The sequence below is a fragment of the Telopea speciosissima genome, chromosome 7, assembly GCF_018873765.1.
Source record: "Telopea speciosissima isolate NSW1024214 ecotype Mountain lineage chromosome 7, Tspe_v1, whole genome shotgun sequence".
Classification (NCBI taxonomy): Eukaryota; Viridiplantae; Streptophyta; class Magnoliopsida; order Proteales; family Proteaceae; genus Telopea; species Telopea speciosissima.
The window spans coordinates 47,647,128-47,669,531 of record NC_057922.1 but is presented as its reverse complement, the minus strand read 5'-3'; the positions used below and the strand labels follow the sequence as shown (position 1 = coordinate 47,669,531).

At 38.6% G+C, this 22,404-nt stretch overlaps 1 protein-coding gene and 1 long non-coding RNA gene across 4 annotated transcripts; one reads left to right on the top strand and one right to left on the bottom strand.

The window, feature by feature from the left end:
* The first annotated feature begins 851 nt into the window (after positions 1–851).
* On the top strand, positions 852–11,587 carry LOC122669374. Its single transcript, XR_006334004.1, has 3 exons — positions 852–862; positions 9,894–9,895; positions 11,369–11,587. It is a non-coding gene; the product is annotated as an uncharacterized LOC122669374 (long non-coding RNA).
* Positions 11,588–13,230: 1,643 nt separating this feature from the next.
* Positions 13,231–21,548, bottom strand: LOC122669912 (ATP phosphoribosyltransferase 2, chloroplastic-like). Of its 3 annotated transcripts, none has more exons than XM_043866819.1 (12): positions 21,494–21,548; positions 20,422–20,664; positions 20,249–20,308; positions 16,997–17,110; positions 16,348–16,413; positions 16,132–16,239; positions 15,908–15,991; positions 14,669–14,770; positions 14,382–14,495; positions 14,222–14,302; positions 13,726–13,845; positions 13,231–13,495 (listed from the first exon to the last, which is right to left on the bottom strand). In XM_043866819.1, exons 2-12 carry the CDS (start codon positions 20,650–20,652, stop codon positions 13,400–13,402), a joined length of 1,176 nt encoding a protein of 391 aa, XP_043722754.1. In that variant the 5' UTR covers positions 20,653–20,664; positions 21,494–21,548; the 3' UTR covers positions 13,231–13,399. The 3 variants fall into 3 exon arrangements, with proteins under 3 accessions (XP_043722754.1, XP_043722755.1, XP_043722756.1); XM_043866820.1 differs by lacking the exon at positions 21,494–21,548 and adding an exon at positions 21,059–21,101 and having other exon boundaries at positions 20,422–20,683; XM_043866821.1 differs by lacking the exon at positions 21,494–21,548 and adding an exon at positions 21,035–21,060 and having other exon boundaries at positions 20,422–20,683.
* Between the last annotated feature and the right edge of the window lie 856 nt (positions 21,549–22,404).

Here is a 22,404-nt window from a genome sequence, read left to right as displayed (position 1 = left end):
TGAACTGTTATCGTAAATGGGAATATTGGATTTGCGTTGAGACATGAATATGAGATATGATTTTGTGATGATTATGCGATGAGAAATGGATGTGAATAATGGTTATGTGTAGGATATACGATGTTTATGTGATGAGTTGTTCATGTATGTGACTGGGCCGACCATAAATTGGTATCACATCCACCATACTCCCGCATACGCAGGTGTAAGCTAGAGGGGGCGAGAGGATAGCCGGGTCGACCGTGACTTTGGCACTATGGGCTCGACCTCTGGTTTATACATGAGCGTGCACCCTTCCATTAGATGCATGATTAGGATTACATATTCCCTTGTGTTACACCCCTTACCAATAGGGGGAAAGGTGTTGGGTAACCGATGGTAGCTTCCGACGGACTGGGGTGCCATTCTCAACAGACCATCATATTTGGGTAAGAGCTTGGGTTATCTTGGGGGCTTGCAGACAACCCAGTGAGGGGGTCCGATCACGCAGGTTTCCAGCTGCAACTCGGGTGTATCGCCAAATTGTCACCATATTGATTCATGGGGGATACAAGCTAGGGGATGTTGCAGTAGCACTTTACCTCATAGATTTTGGCATTTTGATTGTTAAGTGGATACATACTAAAATTGGAATTCATTATGCATGATTGTAAACTGAATCTGATGTGCAAATTGTCCTGGTGGTAAGGGACGCTGTGGGATTCGTTTATCAGGTTTGGGTTGCATCCTGGTGGATTTTGCATTCATGATTATTTGTGTATGCTTGTATGATCTATTTGCTCACTGGTCTTAGTTGGAAGCTCATCCCTCGAGGGACCTCGCTTTTTAGATATGGTTGCAGGTATGATAGGACCAGCCGATGGTGATTCGACGTATTTATACGGTGATGGCTACGACGCTTGGGATGTTCCTGGCGAGGAGGAGCATGGACCGGAGTACGCTTGTGAGCCCTGTGCTCGTGGTGTGGCTTAATGCGGGCCTGGGGTCCATATGGGTTTTGGAACGTTTATGGAAGATTGATGTATTTAAATATGATTTAACTTTTAAAATTTATTTACTTGTATTTGAATATATGACTAGTTAATGTTACAAACTTTGAAATGTTAGAATAAAATGCCACTTACTATATGATATCATCTGTGTAGCTTCCGCTTATACTCTGATTAGATTTGTTTTGTGGGATCAATGATCTTGGTACTTCAAAGTGTAGGTCCTTGGGGTTAGTGTGGAATACCGGGGGTATTCCAGTCACATATCCCTAGGTGTAGGAAGCGGGGTGTGACAATCAAGAGGTATATCAATGTCACAATCAATATTTTAGTGAAAAACGACAACATAGGAATCAACATCTATTCATGAAGACTAATATGAAACTTCAAGCAAAGTGAGTACATCTTTAGTTTTATTTTTTTAATGCTACATACAAGTGCCCTTTGAGAATCCACTTGCAGAATGATTATTTATAACGTGAATATTTTATCAGCTATGATTTCTTTGCTTGTATACTTTTATTAATCTTAGTTGAACTATAAAACAGTAACACTGACAAGGAAACTTCATAGAACTATAATTTCTCACAGAAATCTCCAGTCCAATAGAGGTATTAATGAGTTACAAACTAATTAAGTTCTCATTATCAGCTTTAGAGATTTTTTTTTTCCTTTTTCTTTAAATAAAAACATGTTCTTAGAGGGAAAAAAAGGAAATTATTTCTATTCCTGACCTTTCATTCAATGTCAATCCAAAGTTTGGAGAGGAAAGAGATATAATATGATGGAGGATCTCCTCACCATTTTTTATGAGGAAACTGATTGTTCATTTTAGGGTGGGAAGCAATGTGGTTTTGATTTTATGTTCTTTACTTAACCTTCTTCGTGCATCAACAATGCCTTGGCCATTGCCTTCAATATCATGCTCCTATTCAAAGATCACTGGAATTATATGTGCACCCAGACAGATAACAATGTCACAGATCTCTTGGCTTTTTATCCATTATCATAAGTTTCTCCCTTATTTTCTTCCAAAAATAGATCTGCCTATACCGAGCATTGCATCAAGAACAAAACTACGATCTATGTTTCCAAAAGAAATGGATATATTGCCCCAATATTGTTCATTTGCTTTACTTATATTATATAAAACCAAACTCATATCCCATGTTTTCTTTACTTCACAAGAGATTAAAAAAAGGATTTCATGTTTCTAATTCAGTTATCATACAATTAAATTTAGCTCCAAGGTTCAAGCAATTGTTTCCAAAAAGTATCTCATAATTAAATAGTTCTTAATGTTCATTATTTCTTTTGCTACATTGTATCTTAGGAATTCTATCTAAGGATGACTTCAGAGAGAGCTACACAACACTCTACATTGTGTCTAATTGTACGTGTTTGTGTTATAACGAATCTTTAATCAATGTTCTTCCTGTTTATTTTTACCACCAGTTCTTCTATTGTTCATGATACTAAATTCACACCAAATGTAACCAAACTTTAATTTCAAGTATTACCTACTATTCTTTGTGCATGTTCTTGTTTTTTATTATTAATTATTGTTGGATCATAGTTATTGTACAAATAAGTGAAGAAGTTTTTCTTAAATTCTTATTTTGCAAAGTCTGGCTTTTTCAAGCTGTCTTCTTAATGTCTACTAGCCTTAGGATGTGTGCAACTTGTCAACAACTTCAGGCTCAGGCACAACCTCATGTTGCTATAGCCAGTGGTCTGCTTGGTCATACTGAACTGACGTTTCATATGCCACCATCTATAGCCTTGGAAACAAGAAGGCGTCTGTAAGGCCTAAGGTTCCAGCTTTCTATTCTCCACAATATACTTTATTGTATGTATGAATTAAACTATTATTTCATTTAACTAATTCATGAACTGGTATAAAACATTCTGTTGTTTGAAGAAAATGCATATGATGAATAAGGTCATTGGGTTTAGGGAAAACTCAGGCCCTACCAAATTTGACTGTAAAAAATTGCTAACCCTATCTGGGTCCAACACAAGGGATTCCTAATCCAAACACAATTTAAGTTGCTTTAGGCCAAGTTAGGCTCGGTTCACTATATAAGTTACAACTTGATGTCCACCTCGTAAGGCTCATACTCCAAGTCTCCTAAATGGTTATGAAGGGGGCAAACTCTTAGTTAAAAAAGCAAATGGCACCCACTACCCTTTTTTTTTTTATGAACTAAGAAAATATTATATTAAAACATAATAGAAATGTTGTTAGCCATACATTTGGATGCTATCTGAGAAGTCCTAACATGTTGTGCTAATTTATGTGCAGGTAGAATTAAAAGTCTAGGTTGCTTAATTATTATTACAGACTAGAAAGAAAATGAAAATAGTTTTGATATCCAGAAGTAGATGATAAAGTTCCCAAGGCCATGGATTGGTGTCCGCATTTGTTATCCAATTCTTATGCTCTTCAGAATCCGTCCAAATTGTTAATTCTCTGCATTCCAATAGAAGGGCCCCTTCAAGCCCTTCTTTGAGTCCTCTGAGCTCTGTTTCTTGTGAAGTCCCTGCAAATCCAAATTCATTGAAGATGCATAGAATTGGTGTTTGAAAATTAGAGCAGATCCCCACCCCCTTGTTTAGAGGTGTGGTTAAAACTCTCATCTGTGATTAGAATGTCGGAATCCATGATCTCCAGATCCAAGAAAAATTTCATCGAAAATGGAACCTGTTTGTTGTAAAGATTCTAAGAAGATTGGATGTTCTCTACACTTGTGTACATTGACCAGATGATTACCATTCACCAATCTATTTATTTGCTGGAGAATAATAGAGGGATGGAGTTTGCTGTCCTGAAAAATAGATCTATTCCTATTTTGCCAAATGAAGTAAAGGGTAATGCTAGCTATTCCTAGCACTCTATCGACATCAGCTTTTTGTCAGAAAAGTGTCATAAAAAATCAGATGTGAGAATGCTTGCCTCAGATCATTTCATATAAATTCTGTTCTCAAACCCAGAGGTCCTCCTATGCATATTCTTTCTAACAAAGAGCATGTTAGGAAGATGGTCTCGGTTGTCTCATTACAAAAAAGGCAGAAAGCCAAATTGGGATTTAACTTTTGTAATTTATCCCTTGTGGATAAACCATCAATAAGGACTTTCCAAAGGAAAAGTTTGAACTTAGGATGAATTTTGAACTTCTAGATCCTATTTCAAACTTTTTAATTTTGACTATTGACATCTGGATCGACTGCAAGGAAAGCTGCCGCACTCTTGGTGGAGAGTATCCCTGATTTGGTGGTAAATGTAAACAGTTTGTCCTCATGGTGATATTGGGAGAGAGGGAACAATTTTTATGGTTGATATTTGAGATGATAGTATGAAGTATTCTTCTTAACATTAAATTCATGAAAGATGCGTCCATTATTGCCACAAAGATCAGTTAAAATAATCTGTATTTACTATGAAATAATGAGAAAATTATAAAAGAAAGGAGGTTCAAATAATGTCAAACAAGAAAATTTTAATTATGGAAAATACAATTACACATTACAATGCGTAAATAAATAATAGAGAAAGATAGAATAATTGAAAACAAACTAAAGCATTAAAAAGTTGATGGAAAAAAAATGCATGGGCCAACCTTAGAATTGTGGTCTCCAAAGAAAATAAGATATATTCATGATTTGGTAGATGGAATGAGAACACTGTGTTCATTGATAAATTTAATGATTTAAAACAAGTTCTCATGAAGATTTGCTTCAAGGGTAGCTTGGCGCTTTTCTCTAACATAGTTTTTGTAATCACTATGGCGAAACATGTTTAGGTCAAACTACGGTCCATGGGATCATAGTGGTTCACCTTGGTAAACCAATAAACATGTATGTAAGGAAAACCAACTCTTGGATCCTCCAGGGTTGTCCCTAGGGCACCCTATTTGATTTTTAGGAATTCCCATGGTCTCCCATGGGAACCCTAATGGCATTTGGTATAAAAATTTATTACGAAATCCTTCTCTTTCTTGTCTCATAAAATTTTGAGATCCCAAAGACAGAGAAATTTCATCTCTTTTCCATCCCATGAAAAGAGGGATCCATCCCATACCCAAATGCTCAGCGAAAAGAGATCGATTCGGGTTTCTTTCACATGCCATGGATAATCAATAATTAAAAACAAGAGGAATTAACCAGAACTTGCTAACCTGATGAACCTCAAGTGTTGCTCCTCCAATAGGCAATGGTTCTTCCTCCAACAAGCATGTCAGGTAAACAGATCTGAAACCTCCAATGGTGCAGCCAAGGTTCTCCAAGCCAATCTAAGAGTCTCTTCAATTTTTCAAACACAGATCTGGGTTTCCAAAACCCTAACTCTCAAAGACTAGAGAGTAAGAGGAAGGAGAGAGAAGAGATCACAAGAGAGATCACAAGAGAGACAATGGGAGCCCAAAAACGTGGGAGGGGGTGCACTGCCAAAAACGTGGAGCCTTTTTCCCTCCTGCGTTTTTAGGTGTTTTTATAGACAGGATTTCTAAAACCCTAATTGGAAAATCCCAGTGAGAGTCTGACACTCTTTCTGCTCATTGGCTTGAACCTGTTTAAACCTGAAGTGCTTCTAATTAGTGAAGAAGCAGAATCTAATAGGGAATAGTATAATTAATTATTTATTTTAATTTATGGATAATTATAATTAGCACCATATCCATTAATTAAATAAATAACCAATTATTTTAGTAAATTCCAAATAAACCCCTACATGATAATAAATCATCATGTACCAACCCACCACTAATCAACACCATCGTTATGGAATCTAGGGAATGTATACTAGTACTGCCAAACCGCATTCCATAGTACATGTCCATATAAGAGTGTATGTGTATATGATCGGGTCCCGCAAAACTCGATAAAACATTTTAATTAAAAAGCTACATATAATCTATCATTTTATGTAAAATAGGTTTTGCAAAAACCATTTCCAAAAAGGCACTGGATCCAGATTCCAATCAAATCATTCACAGACAACCTCAATCTTGGTGTTCTCCAATCGGGCAGTGGTGACCATGTTGAGTAACTCCTTCACTCACAAAATGTTTGCGCATTCTTAAAACACCGGCTTTGACTCACTAGAGTCTCAGTCATTGATGAACCAAAGAATGCGGTCACATTTTGCAGTAACAGGGTCCTCTTAGCTACAGGGTCTCGATGACACATGTTTATCCCTTCCTACATCTGGCAGTAATACATGAGGGAATCGACAGAATAGATTCTTCATCAATACACACATCGATCATGTGAGTACTCGCATTCGTACCCTGACATCACATGTCTAGGCATATCCAATGCGACAACCATATGATAAGGTTGCCCAACCCAAACCCTAGTCGTGACTACCATTTTAAGTAATACTTATGGACACATAATGCTCAAAAAGTTTATATCACATGTGATGATACTAAACCAAAATGTATAAAGGTTCAATGCAAAGTAAAACTAGATTGAACTGGACCAAATCGGGCTTGATGGACACATAAATCCAACAGGTGTGACACCCGAGATAACCCAAGCTCTCACCCAAATACGATGGTTTGTTGAGAATGGCATCCCAGTCCATCGGAAGTCACTACCGGTTACCCAACACCTTCCCCCTGTTGGAAAGGGGTGTAGCACCGGGGAAATGTAATCCTAACCATGCATCTAAAAAGAAGGATGCACGCTCACGTATAAGCCAAAGGTCGAGTCCATAGTATTGAAATCACAGTCGGCATGACTATCCTCTCGCCCCCTCTAGCTTACACATGCACATGCGAGAGTACGACGAATGTGATACCGAATAACGGTCGGTCCGGTCACAAACCTGAACACTCATGGTGATCCCAAGTCCGACGCACACTCACGGCAATTGGATCCCAATACTCAGATTCATCATACACATAGCATATCCAACACATAACCATCATACACATATACATCTCATCGTATAACAGTTATGAAATCACATCTCATATTCATGTCTCAACACATAACCAATATCCGCATTCACGATAATAGTTCAAGTAGAATTGTAAATCCCTAAACAACTAGCATCCATCATGATAATATTAAACCACTCTTACCATGATTCATCATTAGTAACATGCATTGATATTAGCATAGATCAGCCCATTATTTATCACAAACATGCATGAATGGCATTCTACTCAAGTCACACAAAAACATTCCGTAAATTAAGTCCAAGTATCTAATCCACCCACAATCATCGTAACGTGTATCCTTGGGTCTCGCATGCACGTACATTCCTGCACCACTATAGGTTATCCTAACAAATCATTCCATAGGTGTACAATAGATGAGATAGGGTCTGGGATCAAATCCCAAAGCCAAAATCCAATTACAATTCTGTTTCTGTTCACAGCGGACGATGGGTCAGCAATCGATGCATATTATCCATTGCCTATCATCCATAGGATTCAACAATCCTGCACCATATTGGCCTCAGCGGACGATGGGCAGCGGTCGATACCTATCGTTCGCTATCTCGCAGTGGCTGTTTTACAACTTGGATTGAACCCAGCCTTGGCTCAAGGCCATGGGGCTTGTAGGTGTTGTATGGTTCTGTCTTTAGCCTCCAAATAAGCTAATAACCATAGGGTTTCAATCCCATTAGGGTTCCATAGCTTAGATTAGGTCCTAACATCAAGGTTTCTTCAAAATTGGAGGTTCTACAATGGGGTTTCATGGCGGTTTGACCATGGGGTTGGGAATCCATCAATTGGGGTCACTAATTAACATCAATAATACTAAATAGAAGGTTTAAGTACATTAGAATAAGAAGCCCTATAATTTGGCTAAAGATTGGTTAGGTTCCATCATCAAGAAACCCTAAATTTGAGATTCTTCAAGAGGGTTTAATGGTATTTGGGTTATGAAACGGATAATCCATTAATTGGGGCCATTAATGGGTGTCATTAGCACTCAATAAAAGGTCTTAATATAGTAAGGCAAGAAGCCCTAAGGTTTGGCTAAGGTTTAGATAGGATTTCAATCAATTCTTAAAGTAATTCACTTAGAAATCACATAGGTTAGCTTACTTACAATGGGGTTAGCTTAGGACAGCAAGGGGGGCAAGCTTCAAAACTATAATGGGGCTACAACTCTTCTTTCCCACAAGGTCCTAGCTCCAAGCTTGGATCTCCAACTGGTTGGGAGGTGGTTTGCACTCAAGAGGGGCGCCAATGGAGGTTGAGGCTCCTCCTTCTCTTCCTTTTTCTTCTCCTTCCTTCTTCCTCCTTCCTTAGTCTCCCACGTTTTCTCTCCTCTCACAGGTGTTAAAAATGATAGAAGTGAGGAGAGGAATAGGGTTTGGCTTGGTTTATCTAAGTGAGTTAGGGTGTGTTTGGTTGGGGGTGTTTTAATGTCCAAAATGAGTTTAAAACCCATTAGAGTCCAAATAGGTCCTAGGGTTCCCATCTTAGGGTTTACTTAGGTCTATTAGGTCATAAATAACCTTAGGTTAGGCTGGGGTTAAGCCCTGGGCTCAAGCCCAAGTCAAAAGTGTAAAATCAGACTGTTTTCTAGCCTCTGCGAATGATGCGGCTGCAGTCGATACCTATCGTCCGCAGGCTTCCCAAGCATGATCTGTAGGGCAAAATGCAGCAGACCTCCACCCACTGTTTTGATCATAACTCGGTCAATACATAACTAAATGACACGATTCAAAATGTGTTGTAAACTAGACTTATACATTTTTCATGAAAAAATCTTTGACTAAATCAGAAAGGAAGGCCCTCGAAATTGGGTTCAAAGATGGTTGTAGTGCATTGATAGCAAACCAGAATTGAATTGACTATGGATAGCATGTGGTTTTCCTCCGGGATGTTTGTACATGAAAGGAGGGCATGCGCGAATATAATTAATGCACATAAAAGCTAAGACAATGGTCAAGAACCAATCATGCAAGATGAGCATACAACAATGTACAAAGTCAAAGTCTTCCTCCGGGACTCCGAAGGGTTGTCCAAGCTACGCTATAACATGCACACAAGTACAATAAGTACAGATTAGGGCTCGGGTGTAACATTCCCCACACCTTTTAAGAATTTTGTCTTCGAAATTAGCTTATTGGATGGGTTGAAAACGTCGCCCGTAGTTCGGCCTCAAACTCTGACGACGCTTTCTTTTCGAAATGATTGTTCCAATGCACCTTTGCCTAGGTAGAAGGATGGCTGCGAAGGTGGAGCTTCTTTTGGTTCAAGGTCTTGGCTGGTTGCATACCATCACACACCCAAAAGGGGCTTCAGGTATTCCTACGGTCTTCTTCACACCACATCACGTATATGAGGAGTTGTCATTACTTTCAATTGACCTCTTAACTGTCACCTCACACCTAACACTGTTGCCAACAGTCACCGGAGCGACACCCACTAAAAGTTAAAATTAGCCCAGAATTTTGGGTGTGGGTGTAACAATGCTAATGATGATGTTATTGTTGGGTTTTGAAAAAGGATTCGCAACGCCGATCTTCATGGTCAATATGTCTACAAAAATAGCAGAATATAGGTAGCCTTTCATATTTCAATAAAACAGAGAACTGGAGACCGAACTTGCATTTTATTTGGATGTTAGCCTTCAAAGGCTTACAAATATCCAAGGTCACCTTGCATTGGATAAACAGTCATTGGTCTCCAAGTTGTGTGTCACTGATGAACATAGCGTTCTTGGGTACACGCACCTTCATCACTAGGTACGAAGTTTAACATGAAGGAGTTCGTGGGGGAACCGAATAGAACTGAAACCAAAAGTCTAAGTATTGAAATTGCTAGCCCAACACTATTCCAACATTCCATGAGCAACAGTTTTCCCGCCACTGACCAAGGTCTGCTGTCGAGGAAATTTTTAACGTCTGGGGTTGTGATTGAAATGGAAAAATAGCAGTGGGACTCCAATTTACTAACATGAACGTACACCATGCATCAGGTTCTACTTTCAACTAGAGCTTCTGATACTGTTTGACGCTGATACGATATGCCGTCAAGAATCTTCCCACCAAAATAAGGTTGGTCTGGTTATGGTGTTGGTCCTTAATATCGTCATCCAAAGTCAAGATATTATCTGATATATCAGGAGATGGATCATGTGCCAACAGAGGTGGATCTTTACAAACCATTGGAGAGAGCGATAGGGAAATCTTGCCCATCATTATTAACAGAAACGAGAGTAGCAGTGGGAAACTCAGATTCACTGCTATTCGGATTACCGAAGAAATCGGACATGCATAGAGGTGGACAGGACAGGACACGCACCACCGAAGGCGGAAGATGAATTGATCCATTGATTCATTACACTTGATGAAAAATAAGGGAAAAGATCCTTATGCAAGAGGTATGGGGATTCTATTCTATGCTCTCTCTCACATTCTAAGCATGTAGGTCCCACATTGACAACTCTCTCTTATCTAACCACGTAATACTCCCATTGACGAAACTATTTCCCATGCTGTGATTGGTATTTAAACTTCATTGAATTATTCAGCCAAATTCGAATTATACGAATAATTCGGGCTTGAAATATTCTAAAAAATAAATAAATATTTTAACCAAAAGGAATCTTCCACTTTGACAGATGTTGTTGGTTGGGTACCCAGTACCCCCACCGAAGTTTAATTGTAAGTTGGTGACTGACCCTATTTATAAGGGTAGGGTTGCCTCTCTTCTATTGTTTTATGTTTGTCCGATATGAGACTAAACTACTTTGATCACTCTTATTATAGGGGTTGTCACCCTTGTATTGTTTCATGTCTATCCGATGTAGGACTAAACTACTATGTTGTAAAATTATGGAGTTTTTTATAAATGCCACCCTGAAAATGTTCATTTATCCAAATGTTCCCTACAACTTTTCTAATTGCAAATTCTCCTTTACTTACAAAATAGTGTAACACTTTAGTCCAATCCGTTAGTCTAGGATGTTAGAGGTTAGTTTCAAGAAATCTAATGATCAAAATGCCCTTATAATAAAAACCAACCAAAATTAAAAAGTAAAGTGACCAAATTGCTCTCATCTTCCCCAAATCGTTTAGAGTTTGAAACTGAAAATCAAAAAAACCCTAGATCTATCCAAAAAACCATCATGTGAGTCCTACACCTACTACTCCATTACAAGAACTTAAACCGAAGAGTGATAGTTTCAGTAGAAGACCAATCTGACAATCTTAGTGGATGATCACAAACCCAAACCAGGAATTTGGTGAATCATCAAAAATGACTCTTCTTGTGCAACTAGGTCCTATACTCCTAAGAATCTTCCGTCTATGTTGTTCGCGTCTTCAATTCATCCGAAAATTACTAGAAGTAGAAAGCACTGAAACGGTCACAACAATCTCAAAAGACTTGCTGAATTGAAATGAGATTCCTAGACATCTACCATCTCTTTTCAGCAAAGAAAGATCTGAACCAAAGTAGTCATAAAAGATGAAGGCATTATTGATACATCAACAACACAGGTACCTAATTCTCGTTTATATTGGATATCAACAGCAATCGTCTCTCTTCATAAAGAACATTTCATCGGACCAAAACAGGTCATAGCACACCAAAATTGGATCAAAACACAGAGACAAAAAACAACAAAGCTCCTAAACCGATTACTCTACAAAAATTCCAAAGTCCAAATAAAATGGATAACTTCCTCTCAGATTATTATATTTGTTGCTTCGGATTAGAGTAAAAGAAAGTGGCTTTTGCTTAGGGTTTCCACAAACGGTTGGATAGAGTTTAGGGATTTTTTTATTTTCAGTTTCAAAAATAAACGATTTGGGGAAGAAAAGGGCAATTTGGTCATTTAATTTTTTAATTTTGGTTGGTTTTTATGGTAAAGGCATTTTGGTCATTAGATTCCCTGAAACTAACCTCAAACGTCCCTAATCACCTATCCCAGATTAACAGATTGGACCAAAGTGCATTTGACAATAAGGAAGGGTTTGCAATTAGAAAACTATAAATTGTAAGGGACATTTAGACAAATGGGCATTTTCAAGAGGGCATTTGTAAAAAAAAACCCAAAATTATTTATCCTCCGGTTTAGTGATGATTCCCCACAAGGGACTAATTAAATTGCATTGTGTTGGCCCTCCTAATATAATACAAATATGTGTGTTTTTTTTTCTCTAACTTACGGCAAAGTCCATAGAACTCTTTGCTAACAATTTAAGATGAGCTTTTCATGAAACTATTTAGGTTATAAGATCATCTCTCTCTCTCTTTGACTAAGCTAAGACTTCAGACAATCTGCAAAGGTTTTGACGAGAGCATAAAGCTGACTATTAGGAGGTACTCACATCATCTAATTGTCTATTAAATGGTTAATTAATCAAAGGAGATATACTATTAGAACAGCCACACAAGTAGACCCACACAGATAGACAAACGTGACTGAATGACACCGGCCAGATCCACTTTGCATCATCTACCAAATTGACAATCATAAGATTATCATACATGCAAGTATGTACAATAAAAAAAAATGAACATCCTAATTTTCTTCCAAAATTTTTATAGGTACACGAATAATTCCCAAATCAATTCAAATCCAGATTTTATTTCTAATCCGTATTTGTTTGCTTAGTTGAGCTGTGATGGGCCCTTAGTGGAGGTCATATTACCTTTGAAGCCAGAGGTGGTGGAGGGAGTGAACAAATGAGGGGAGGGGGAGGGGGAGGGACAGGGGAGGGACAGATAACAAACTCCCTTTCTAGTCCAATTCTGAGGAATTTGACGTAAGAGTTTTAAAATCCACAATAAAGTCAGCATTTCTCCAACTGAGGAACACTACAAGAACACAATTCAGGTGCTTGAATTCTATCTCACAGACAATCTCGCCCTCACCGGCTGAGACTGAATCTCAAAACTAGGGAATGGATCCAACCCATAAGCTTCTCCAATCAAAGTTACTGATCCACCCATCAAGATGCTTGACATCCCACCCAAGCCCAACGGCAGCCATGATAACAACAGCGATAGCTTGACCCACAACATCAAGGAACGACTGCTGGAGTAGGTGCAGCCGGTGCGAAACATTTGCAGGAGCCTGCACAACTGTTTCCACATAGCCATGAATAATGGCCAATAAGGGCTAGTCAAACAGATTCACGTGCAATAATGAAGGCCTTCTAGTAAACACAAGGGAGACCCTCAACCTTCCCCCCAACCCCCCCCCCAAAAAAAAAAAAACAAAAACAAAAGAAAAAAAAGCTATGATGGCAGGAAAGCAGAAAATTCCTCGCTATCAATAATAGCTATGTCTAACTCAATATAATGAGATCAACAAAACGTTTTCCAGTGGAGGAGTGTTGGTCATCCTCCTGAAGCATTCAATTGGAAATACTTTGAAAACTGCAACAAAAATATGCTTCCAGCACCGCTCAGACATCTCCCAGAAGATCAAAGCCCAAGCTTTGTAAGAAGTGCACGCCACCTTGGAGGTTCTTCATCAAAAATATAAGTCAAAGGAGAAACCAAAACTCCGCTGCCTCCAATCTGCATAAGTGAGGATAGGGAAGGTAACTGAATCAAGAAGCCAGACAAATTCTTTCAAAGGGAGACAAGATTGAAAAGCTTGAACTGAGGGCTGTGACATTAACACAAGAGTCAGGTGTATGACACAAAACAAAAGGAGTAAATACTTTTTCCCTCCATTTTGTGATCCAGGTTGATAAACTACAGAAATAGTAAGTAGAGATATCGAAGGCAAAATGAGTTTCTCTTACTGCTCTCAGCTGTTGAATGGCTTTGTAGAGTTCCTTCTTTGGCACACAAATGACAATTGCATAATAGTCTGCCACAACCTTCCCATCACGTTTACAGAAGACTGGACTTATGGTAGGTCCCTGCATATACACAAATTAAATCAGTGAAAAAAACAGTTGAAACAAAAAAAGACATCCAGACAACTCTCAGTATTTGTCCTCAATTTTCTCAAAGAGTATATTTGAAAGCACATATGGAAGCATGTATCTTGAATACCTCATGCTGCATTGCTGCCCTCAAGTAGGACACACAAAACTTGTCCAAAAATAGTAAGCGTCAATGATTGTGGGTGGAGCATAGTTGTCACGGTGTCTAGATGGCTCAAGGTGTTGGAGAGGGTCCAAAACCAAGGCGGCACCAATTAGGCGACCAAGGCGCTGGATGCCATAGGCGGCGCCTTGACAACTATGTGGTGGGGGGGAGGGGGAAACAGTAGCTTCCATTCTGAAACCTCACCTGCAACCCAGTTAATGATGTCAGGTTTACAATTCGCTTAGCCACTTCCTCTTCACTAGTCCCCCTCATGTTTGCCACTACCTGCCATTAAAAGCATAAGCAAAAACAGACAATTGCAAAGGAGAAAAATAAATTATTTCGAGTGACAAAAGGTGCTCACCATGAACTGACCAGCTGCTCTCAAATGACCCTCCAGTCTTTCAAGCACCTCATGTGTAATGTCCAAAACACCTTTACGCTGGATCAGAGATTTCTTGCTTGCAATAAGGACAGCCTGGAGAACATCCGTATACATTCTAGTAGTGAGTGAAAATTGTTACTACAATTCTTGGGGTCAGCACTGAATATGGAAAATTTACAAATACAAAAGCTGCTTCTCCTATGCTGGAACTCTCAGTATACAGCAATCCTACCACTATATGAGTTCCAAGGATTAAAAGAATTTACCTGGCTTTTTAAAACAACTCCACCTTCAATTTCTTTCAAATTATTTTCACGCAGTGTTGTTCCACTACTCACAAGATCCAAAATAGCATCTGCTATCCCCATCTAGGACCAAAAGAATCACAAATGAAAAAAAAATCATGAAAGTCATTCGCTTGGGTTAGAGGGCATTCGAGCTCAAAGAATATATACACTTACTGCACATTACTAAATTGGACCACCTTCCACCAGGGGTGGGGGAGTTAGATAACTGAAGGGGAAAGGGTGAACTATTTTAATTTGGGATGATAATTGAGGCCATAAATGCATCACTATGTTTCCCTTTCACAACCTACTGAAAGAATCTGATCATAGTTCAATGAGGGGAAATCTAGAACATAGAGAGGATATAACTAATTCCTTAAAACTGTAAAATGAAATGGCAAAATTTTTTCTAGACCAGTAAGTCTAGAGGGTTTCTACAGGCTGGCACCAAGATTTGCCATGTGGGAGGGTGATATGGCAATTTTGATCGAATGGATATCTAGAACATGGTCTAGATTGATCGGATGTTAAATTTTATACTCAAAATTTAAACATATACCCACCCATGTATTTCCATATTTCTTCATATTTTCAACTGTCCATTCTTTTTAAAAAAATTTCAGTTGTTCACTGGATTTTTACAACTTCATTTTGCCACTTAGGAGGCTCTGTTTTGGCTGGAACTCGACATGTGAGCATGGAACCTTTTTGTTGTCAACAAAATTTCAGCTCTATCCAATATGCCATGTAGCAGATATTTGAGCCAACTAAGAAACCCTCTACGTGCTAGACTAAAAAAACTTTCCTGAAATGAAATAAGGAAAACTCACAAATGAGAAGAATGTAAATGAAAGTCTACCTTGAAAGGACCATCAAGGCAGAACGCAAGTTCTACTATGAAGTTCAAAGCGAAAAAAAGTCAAACTTTTTTTGGGTACAAATTTTTTTTTTAACACAAGTAACTCAAAGAAGGCAGAATATTTTAGACATCTTCAATATTTTATCAATCTAAAAAAAAAGGAAAATAAAATAAATGTCTATTGAGTAAAAAACATAGGGAGACAAAACACTGTAATTTTTTTTATTCACACTTGCTTGCAAACTCTGCAACATGGTTCCTAGACTGCTAGTGTGGATGATTAATAATGACAGCATAATAATAAAGAACATCACAGTATAACACATAAATAGAGCTATACAGCCAAGAGATTTTCTCACCGCAGGAGCTGCCTCCAATGCTCCATCTGCAGTTGAAAAAGTGACATGCTTCATTCCCTTCTCCTTCATAAACTTAGGACCCAGCTGTGCAGGCATGGGAAGAGATCAGTCCATGGGGCACAGGGCACCATCTAACCAGAAATTAACATGGAAACATATTTTTGAAAATCGAAGTAAAATAAATAGATTAGAGAAATGACAATAGAATCATCAATATGACATACATAAGTAAAACCAGTAACAACTCGCAAAGGCTTCTCCTTGGTCCATTGAGGCATTTGGGCTAGCTCACTCAATGAATTTATATTCTCAAAAATCCCATACTTAGGAATCTGAAAAATGATGAAACAACTATTAGCACTTTAGCCGTAGACACTAAATGGCAATAGCTAAGATTCAGTGCCCCTTTTTGGTAAACCATTAGCAATTTAGTCACTCACTGCAAGGGATAAATGGCAATCCCCAAACTCAAGTGCATCATGAACTATGATCAAATCCTCACTCCCCTGCCAAATTATTCAAAAAAAGAATCTGTTAATGAAAGTATATTTGCTGGTGATCAGCCTAAGCAACAAAACTATTATAAGTATTTAGTTTAGAAACCAAAAGAAGGCTCATGAGCATTTTATCTGTAATTTTCTGAAACATGATTAATTTCCCTTTCAAGGTTCAGCCATTCATCTATCTCAACATCCTCATTGCTTCTGCATAATCCTTAGAAAGACCATATTTTTTATGGGTTCTAAGTATCATGCTTCTCTATCATTTTCCAAAATATAAGTGCATGTTTGGGAATATTTGTCATAGTATTTACTCAACTTCAGAAGGTATCTTGAAAAAGCACGCAATCTATCTCTATTAAACTTATATTTGGCAAGGTTCATATATCCAATCCTTCTACTTACATTGTCCTGATACCATGTTAAGCAATCAGATTCTCATCCTTATCTTTTTTATTTTTTCAAATTAAGCTAACATACTCAGAAAGAAAGAAAAAACACCAAATCACTAGGGAAGAAAGCAAGGACCTCTCTTGCCCTACAAAGTTAGCTCAGTAAGACAGTAACAAATCAAAATATCAATGCTTACCTGTCCATATTCAGAGAGTATATCTAAACCCACAATACCAAGGTCTAGATCTCCTGACAGCAATTTGCGCACAATATCCTTGGGCCGTTGAAACCAGACTTCTAAGTTTGCAAGCTGCATCAAAGCAATAAACAAATAAATTTAAAAATGTAACCATATTTATGTCAACTGCATTACATACATGCAAGAAGATGGTAGGTGCAAGTGTACACCTGCTTACAACAATCAATACACATTTACCATTTCAAATATTTCTTTTAATGTGTCAAAACTTAGTCTACAACAATCAATACACATTTACCATTTCAAATATTTCTTTTAATGTGTCAAAACTTAGTCGATTTACTTGAACTCTTGTTTAAACTCTCCATATGCAAAAGATTAATGTGAAATCGCCTCTAGTAAAAGTTGATAATATATACAAAGGGAGAGGCCTACAAAGACAGTGTAAGAAGGAATCTGCACGCTGCACCAATGAGGGGTTAGAAAATGGTATCATCCACGTAGGGTCCATATGGGGTTCACATGGTCAGAAAAGAAGAGAGAGTGTCAGTGTGGGCCCACTGTTTTTTATGTGAGAAGGGTATAAAGGAATCTGCACAAGGGTAGTGTAGCAATCTTTTTCCCAAATACAAAACACCATGCATTGAGGATGACATGACGCATCAGCTGAATCCAGCTAACCTGAAAAAATGAGTATAAGATGCATAGCCAGAATACAATAAAGAACAAAATGGAATCAAGTCACGTCGGTTCAGATAAAATCTGTCAATACACTGAAAATATTGGCAGGTTCCATCAATGCTGCAAAAGGGTTTGTTAACATGCTGGACATCCTAGTAAGGACCAGTGACCGCAGAAATGTGATAAAGATGCCCCTAGCATATTGATGCCGTGATAGAGATCAAAATGAGATATATTCAACATTGTTTATATGCAAAAGGGGTTTGTCTATAGAACGCATATACCAACAGGGTCCAATAGTCAGAAAATGACAAAAATGCTCCAGTATATCAACAATGCAATGGAGATAAAACTAGCAATGAGCAAGATCATGTTGATCCAAGGAAGTTTTTTGAATGTAGTGGATAACTGGATATATTGACGGGATCCACTAACAATGTGATATGAAACCAAAGTGTTATTATTGTGGCGTGGCAATACAAGGAGGCAGCATGTTAGGCAGAAACAACATTTGGGCCACATCCAATTTGTTCAACCTTGCCTGTCAGTCCTCTCCAGGGTTTGTCATGCAATAAAGGATAACTTGAATATAATTAGAAAAACAAAATTTATGTTGATCCAGTATCCTTTTCTATGTGGTGCCTCAATTTACAGAGATTTATTATGAATTACGGCCAAACATGTCCTGTAGCATATGATGGTATGCATTGAGATTTTTGGTAGATGGTATGCATTGTGTTTGTTAAACCATTATGGATGCTCTCTTTCTTATCTAATAATTCATATGTATATTAGTGCTTAGCATTCCCTGAAGTTTCATATAAACCAGCAAGGGAAGATATTTCTCTGTACTAAAAAACTTACTGAATTAACCCCCTGAACAAATAATTTGATACTATTTTATCTTCTAAGGTGTACTCAAAAACTTAGAGGGCGGACCTTGGTACAATGGTAAGATTGCTCCATTGCGACCTAGGTCGCAGATTCAAGTCCGGAAACAGCCTCTTCGCGAAGCGGGGGTAAGGCTGTGTACATTATGACCCTCCCCAGACCCCGTACTGGCAGGATTCTCGTGCACTGGGTACGCCCTTTTTAAAGGTGTGTTCATCAAGTCATGTCATGGTATATATCCTTAGCTCCTCAAAACCCAAGTAAATTCATGTTTCATACCTATGCTACCTGGATTTCTCTCAAGAAATGAATCCTATTTGACAAAAAAGAAAAGGGAGGAGGCTCTGAACCACTAGCTACTAGACACAGAATTTCCAAGTTATACTAAATAAGGTGTACCTTGTTCCCACTTAGGTTTAAAAACTTGAATATCCATTGCAATATCACCATAATTATACCAAATTTGAAGTTATCTTCCATTTTAGAGTCAACAATTTTATTCTGAACATAACTAATAAAGATGGATAACATTATGAAAACTCTAACACATGATTTGGCTGAAAACTGACAAATCATTAACATTTTTGGGAAAGACAAATCAGACAACAACTTCACGTAAGCATCACAAACAAGTAGTATTAAAAAAAGAAGAAGAAGAAGAGAGAAAGAGATAGGAGTCTGCTCCATAATTGATTACACTATCTATCAATGCTGCTGACCATTAAGTACATGCATTCCAAAAAAAAAAAAAACAACAAACTCAGCCTTATTCCAACTTAATGGGGTCGGCTACATGGATCCAAACAAAACAAAGTAAGGATAACTAAGTTCTAACAAAAAAAGGGAAGGAAAAGATGGAAAAAGCGGGGTGGGTGAAGAGAACAGCAATGAAAAAGGAAAATGCAAAACGAAAAAAGGAAATAGATAGTAAGGGGGAAGAGGCACAGCCCAACATGTCAGGAGAATCAGCTAAATGGGATCTGGTACATGTATCCTTGCCCTCCAATAGACTATATCTGAGGTCATACTTGGTACAAGGCCTAGACTATGCATGTTCTTCCTCACCACTTCTCCTATGGTCATTTTAGGCCTGCCCCTAGTTCTTTTAGCTCCTTCAATCGGACTCAATTTAGCTGCAAGGAAAGCCAGATTACTTGGGAGTGTTGACCATCTAAAATCCAACACAGCTGACAACATAAATGCAACATACACCCAAAGCATCTCAGTAGAAATTTACAAGGCAATAAAATCCCCATTTTGATCACACTACATATATATGGAGACTATGACAACAAAAGCAGCATTTAAAACATTCATTCAACACAAACACAGAGTTCTCACCACCATATAAGATCCATCATAGGTGAAACATATATCTCCAGTTAAATCCATAACAGAGCAAGAAGAGTGCCCATAAGGACCCCATCTTGATTTCAACTGCAGATTATCACAGCAAAAGTGACTTGCAGATGCAACAAACACATAGCCACACATGCACAAACATGCATGCACTCAACCTTCACCACCACACACACACACAAACACCCTGAGAAAGAAGTACAGGTATACAGAGGATTTTATTGCAGACAAGCATCACAAATAAAATACTAAAACACTACAATATATAAGAGTTTAAGCTTCTACCACGACCAAAAGAATAATAGCCTAAGTACGCACCTGTGGAATTGCTGCAACATATTGTCGAGGATTCACCTGCCTAACAGAGAGTTGACAATCCTTTTCAAGGGGTACAAAAAAAAATGAAAGAAACACTAATATTAGATAAACAAAAGAGCACCATATAGTGAAATAAAAAGAAACATGGCCAACAATCAAGACAAGAAAAATACCTTAAGAAGATCTAAGGTGTCTTGAGCCATGCGACCTTTACTTGGTAATCCAAGACGAATTTCATCCCTTTCAGGGACCCTTCTCTCCAGATGTTGGGAGGAAGAAGAGACTGTGGTCTTGACAGACGCATGAGGGAGTAAATACGAAAATGAGTCTACTGGGTACATGTGCAGAGAGGGCATAGCTATAGTGGTGGGAAATGGTTGGACGAGAGATTGAAACGAGTTCATGGTTGAAGATGACCGGAAATAACACCTCAAGCTAGAGCCTAGAAACAAAAGATGCCAATAAAAGGAATAATGTCCAATGTGATATAATCATTTACAACACATCAACAGATAACAGAGATATAAACTTTTTGTGTGTGTGTGTGGGGGGGGGGGGGGAAGGGATGTGGAACAAAGACCCACTACAAATTGAAAATTTAAAGCCTACCCACATAAGAGAATGGGTAAGGGAACCAAACAGTGAGAAAGTTAATTAACATAAGTTTTGGGGGGTTGGGGAATCCATTAATAAAAATGACCAAGAAAGCAAACCTGAGACCACAACTAAAATTGAACAGATCAACATTTTAGAATTTAAGAATGAAAATTTTAATTCTCCGAATACCTAATAAAGAGGAGGAAAACTAACTGAGAATGGCAGCTAAGTTGGTTGGCCAAGTCTTCAAGTCTTCAGCAGCCGCCCAATTAATTGAACACTATTATGTTTCCTACACAAAAACAGATGTACATTGCATCTGAGATTTAGAGAATAGTTTGATAATCATAAGTTGTGGGATTCCAAGACGCTAAGGTATATCTTTCATCAGAATCTTCTGCATTCATATTTAAACGAATAACAAATTTTCAATATCTGTAATGAGAAGTGCGTTTTAAGTCCTATTCCAGTACCCTAACGGAAGAGGAAGACAAAGCTCAAAAGGAATCATTGAAGTAAACAGCAAAAAACAGGACATAGTAGGGGAGAGAGAAACAAAAAACGATAACAATGATAAGGATTTACATACTCAAAAACTTCTAATTCTAACAGCCAAAAAAAAGACTCAAGTTGAAGAAATCCCCTCACCAAGAAAATTGATTGTTATAAGCAACGCCTCTGTGATTGAACTCCCGCAATGTAAACAAAAGGAGCGACTGGCTGTGATAGCCGCCGGCGGAGAGAGACAGAGATAGACAGACACACAATTGAATCGGTATGGGTATGTAGCCGAGTCAATACTGTTCAGGTGGAAGGGGAATATCCGCTGCATCTACAGACTACAGAGGCAAATGACAGCATCTAATCGGATTTCATATCGCCAAATCAAATCAGGTTCGAGCTTCATAGCGGTAGACACTAGAAAGACCGACTTTGCTATTTTAGTGAAAAAAGAACCTATGCCAGGCTCTTGTGATGTCGCTGGGATGAGGGGATTCTGACCCTGAAGTGAGTTTCGAGAGGACTCACGATGACCAATGTGTTCTGTTTGGGTCCAAGAGCTTCACGGCTCAGTATAGCCACCTGTCCAGCTCCTCTGCTGACCCACCAAGGAGAAGTAACCTTAGATCTGCTCAGGCCCCCGGAGAGCGGACTACTGAGGGTGGTCCTGCTCATGATGAGGAGGAAAATGAGGCCAAGGAAGAGGAAGGGGCCGACGTCAGGGAGGATGACGACGATGAGTCCGATTCTGACGTCGGTGACGCTGGTGAGATCGTCAAGAGGTGAACTCTTATGAGAGTGTCCTGAACGATCGGGCTTTGGCAGATTTGTGGAGCTAGTATCGGATCCCTAAAGAGATCCGGATGCGCGCCCCGACCTCGATCGATAAGGTATGCTACTTCCGTGAAGGAGAAGTGTGTCTGTACTCGATCGCGTTTATCTGCGGCCTTCGCCTCCTAGCCCAAAACTTCGTAGTGGACATCCTCAACCATTTCACACTCTCTCCGGGTCAGCTGGTAGCGAACTTGTGGAGGCAGATTTTTGGGTTTTTTTTGTAC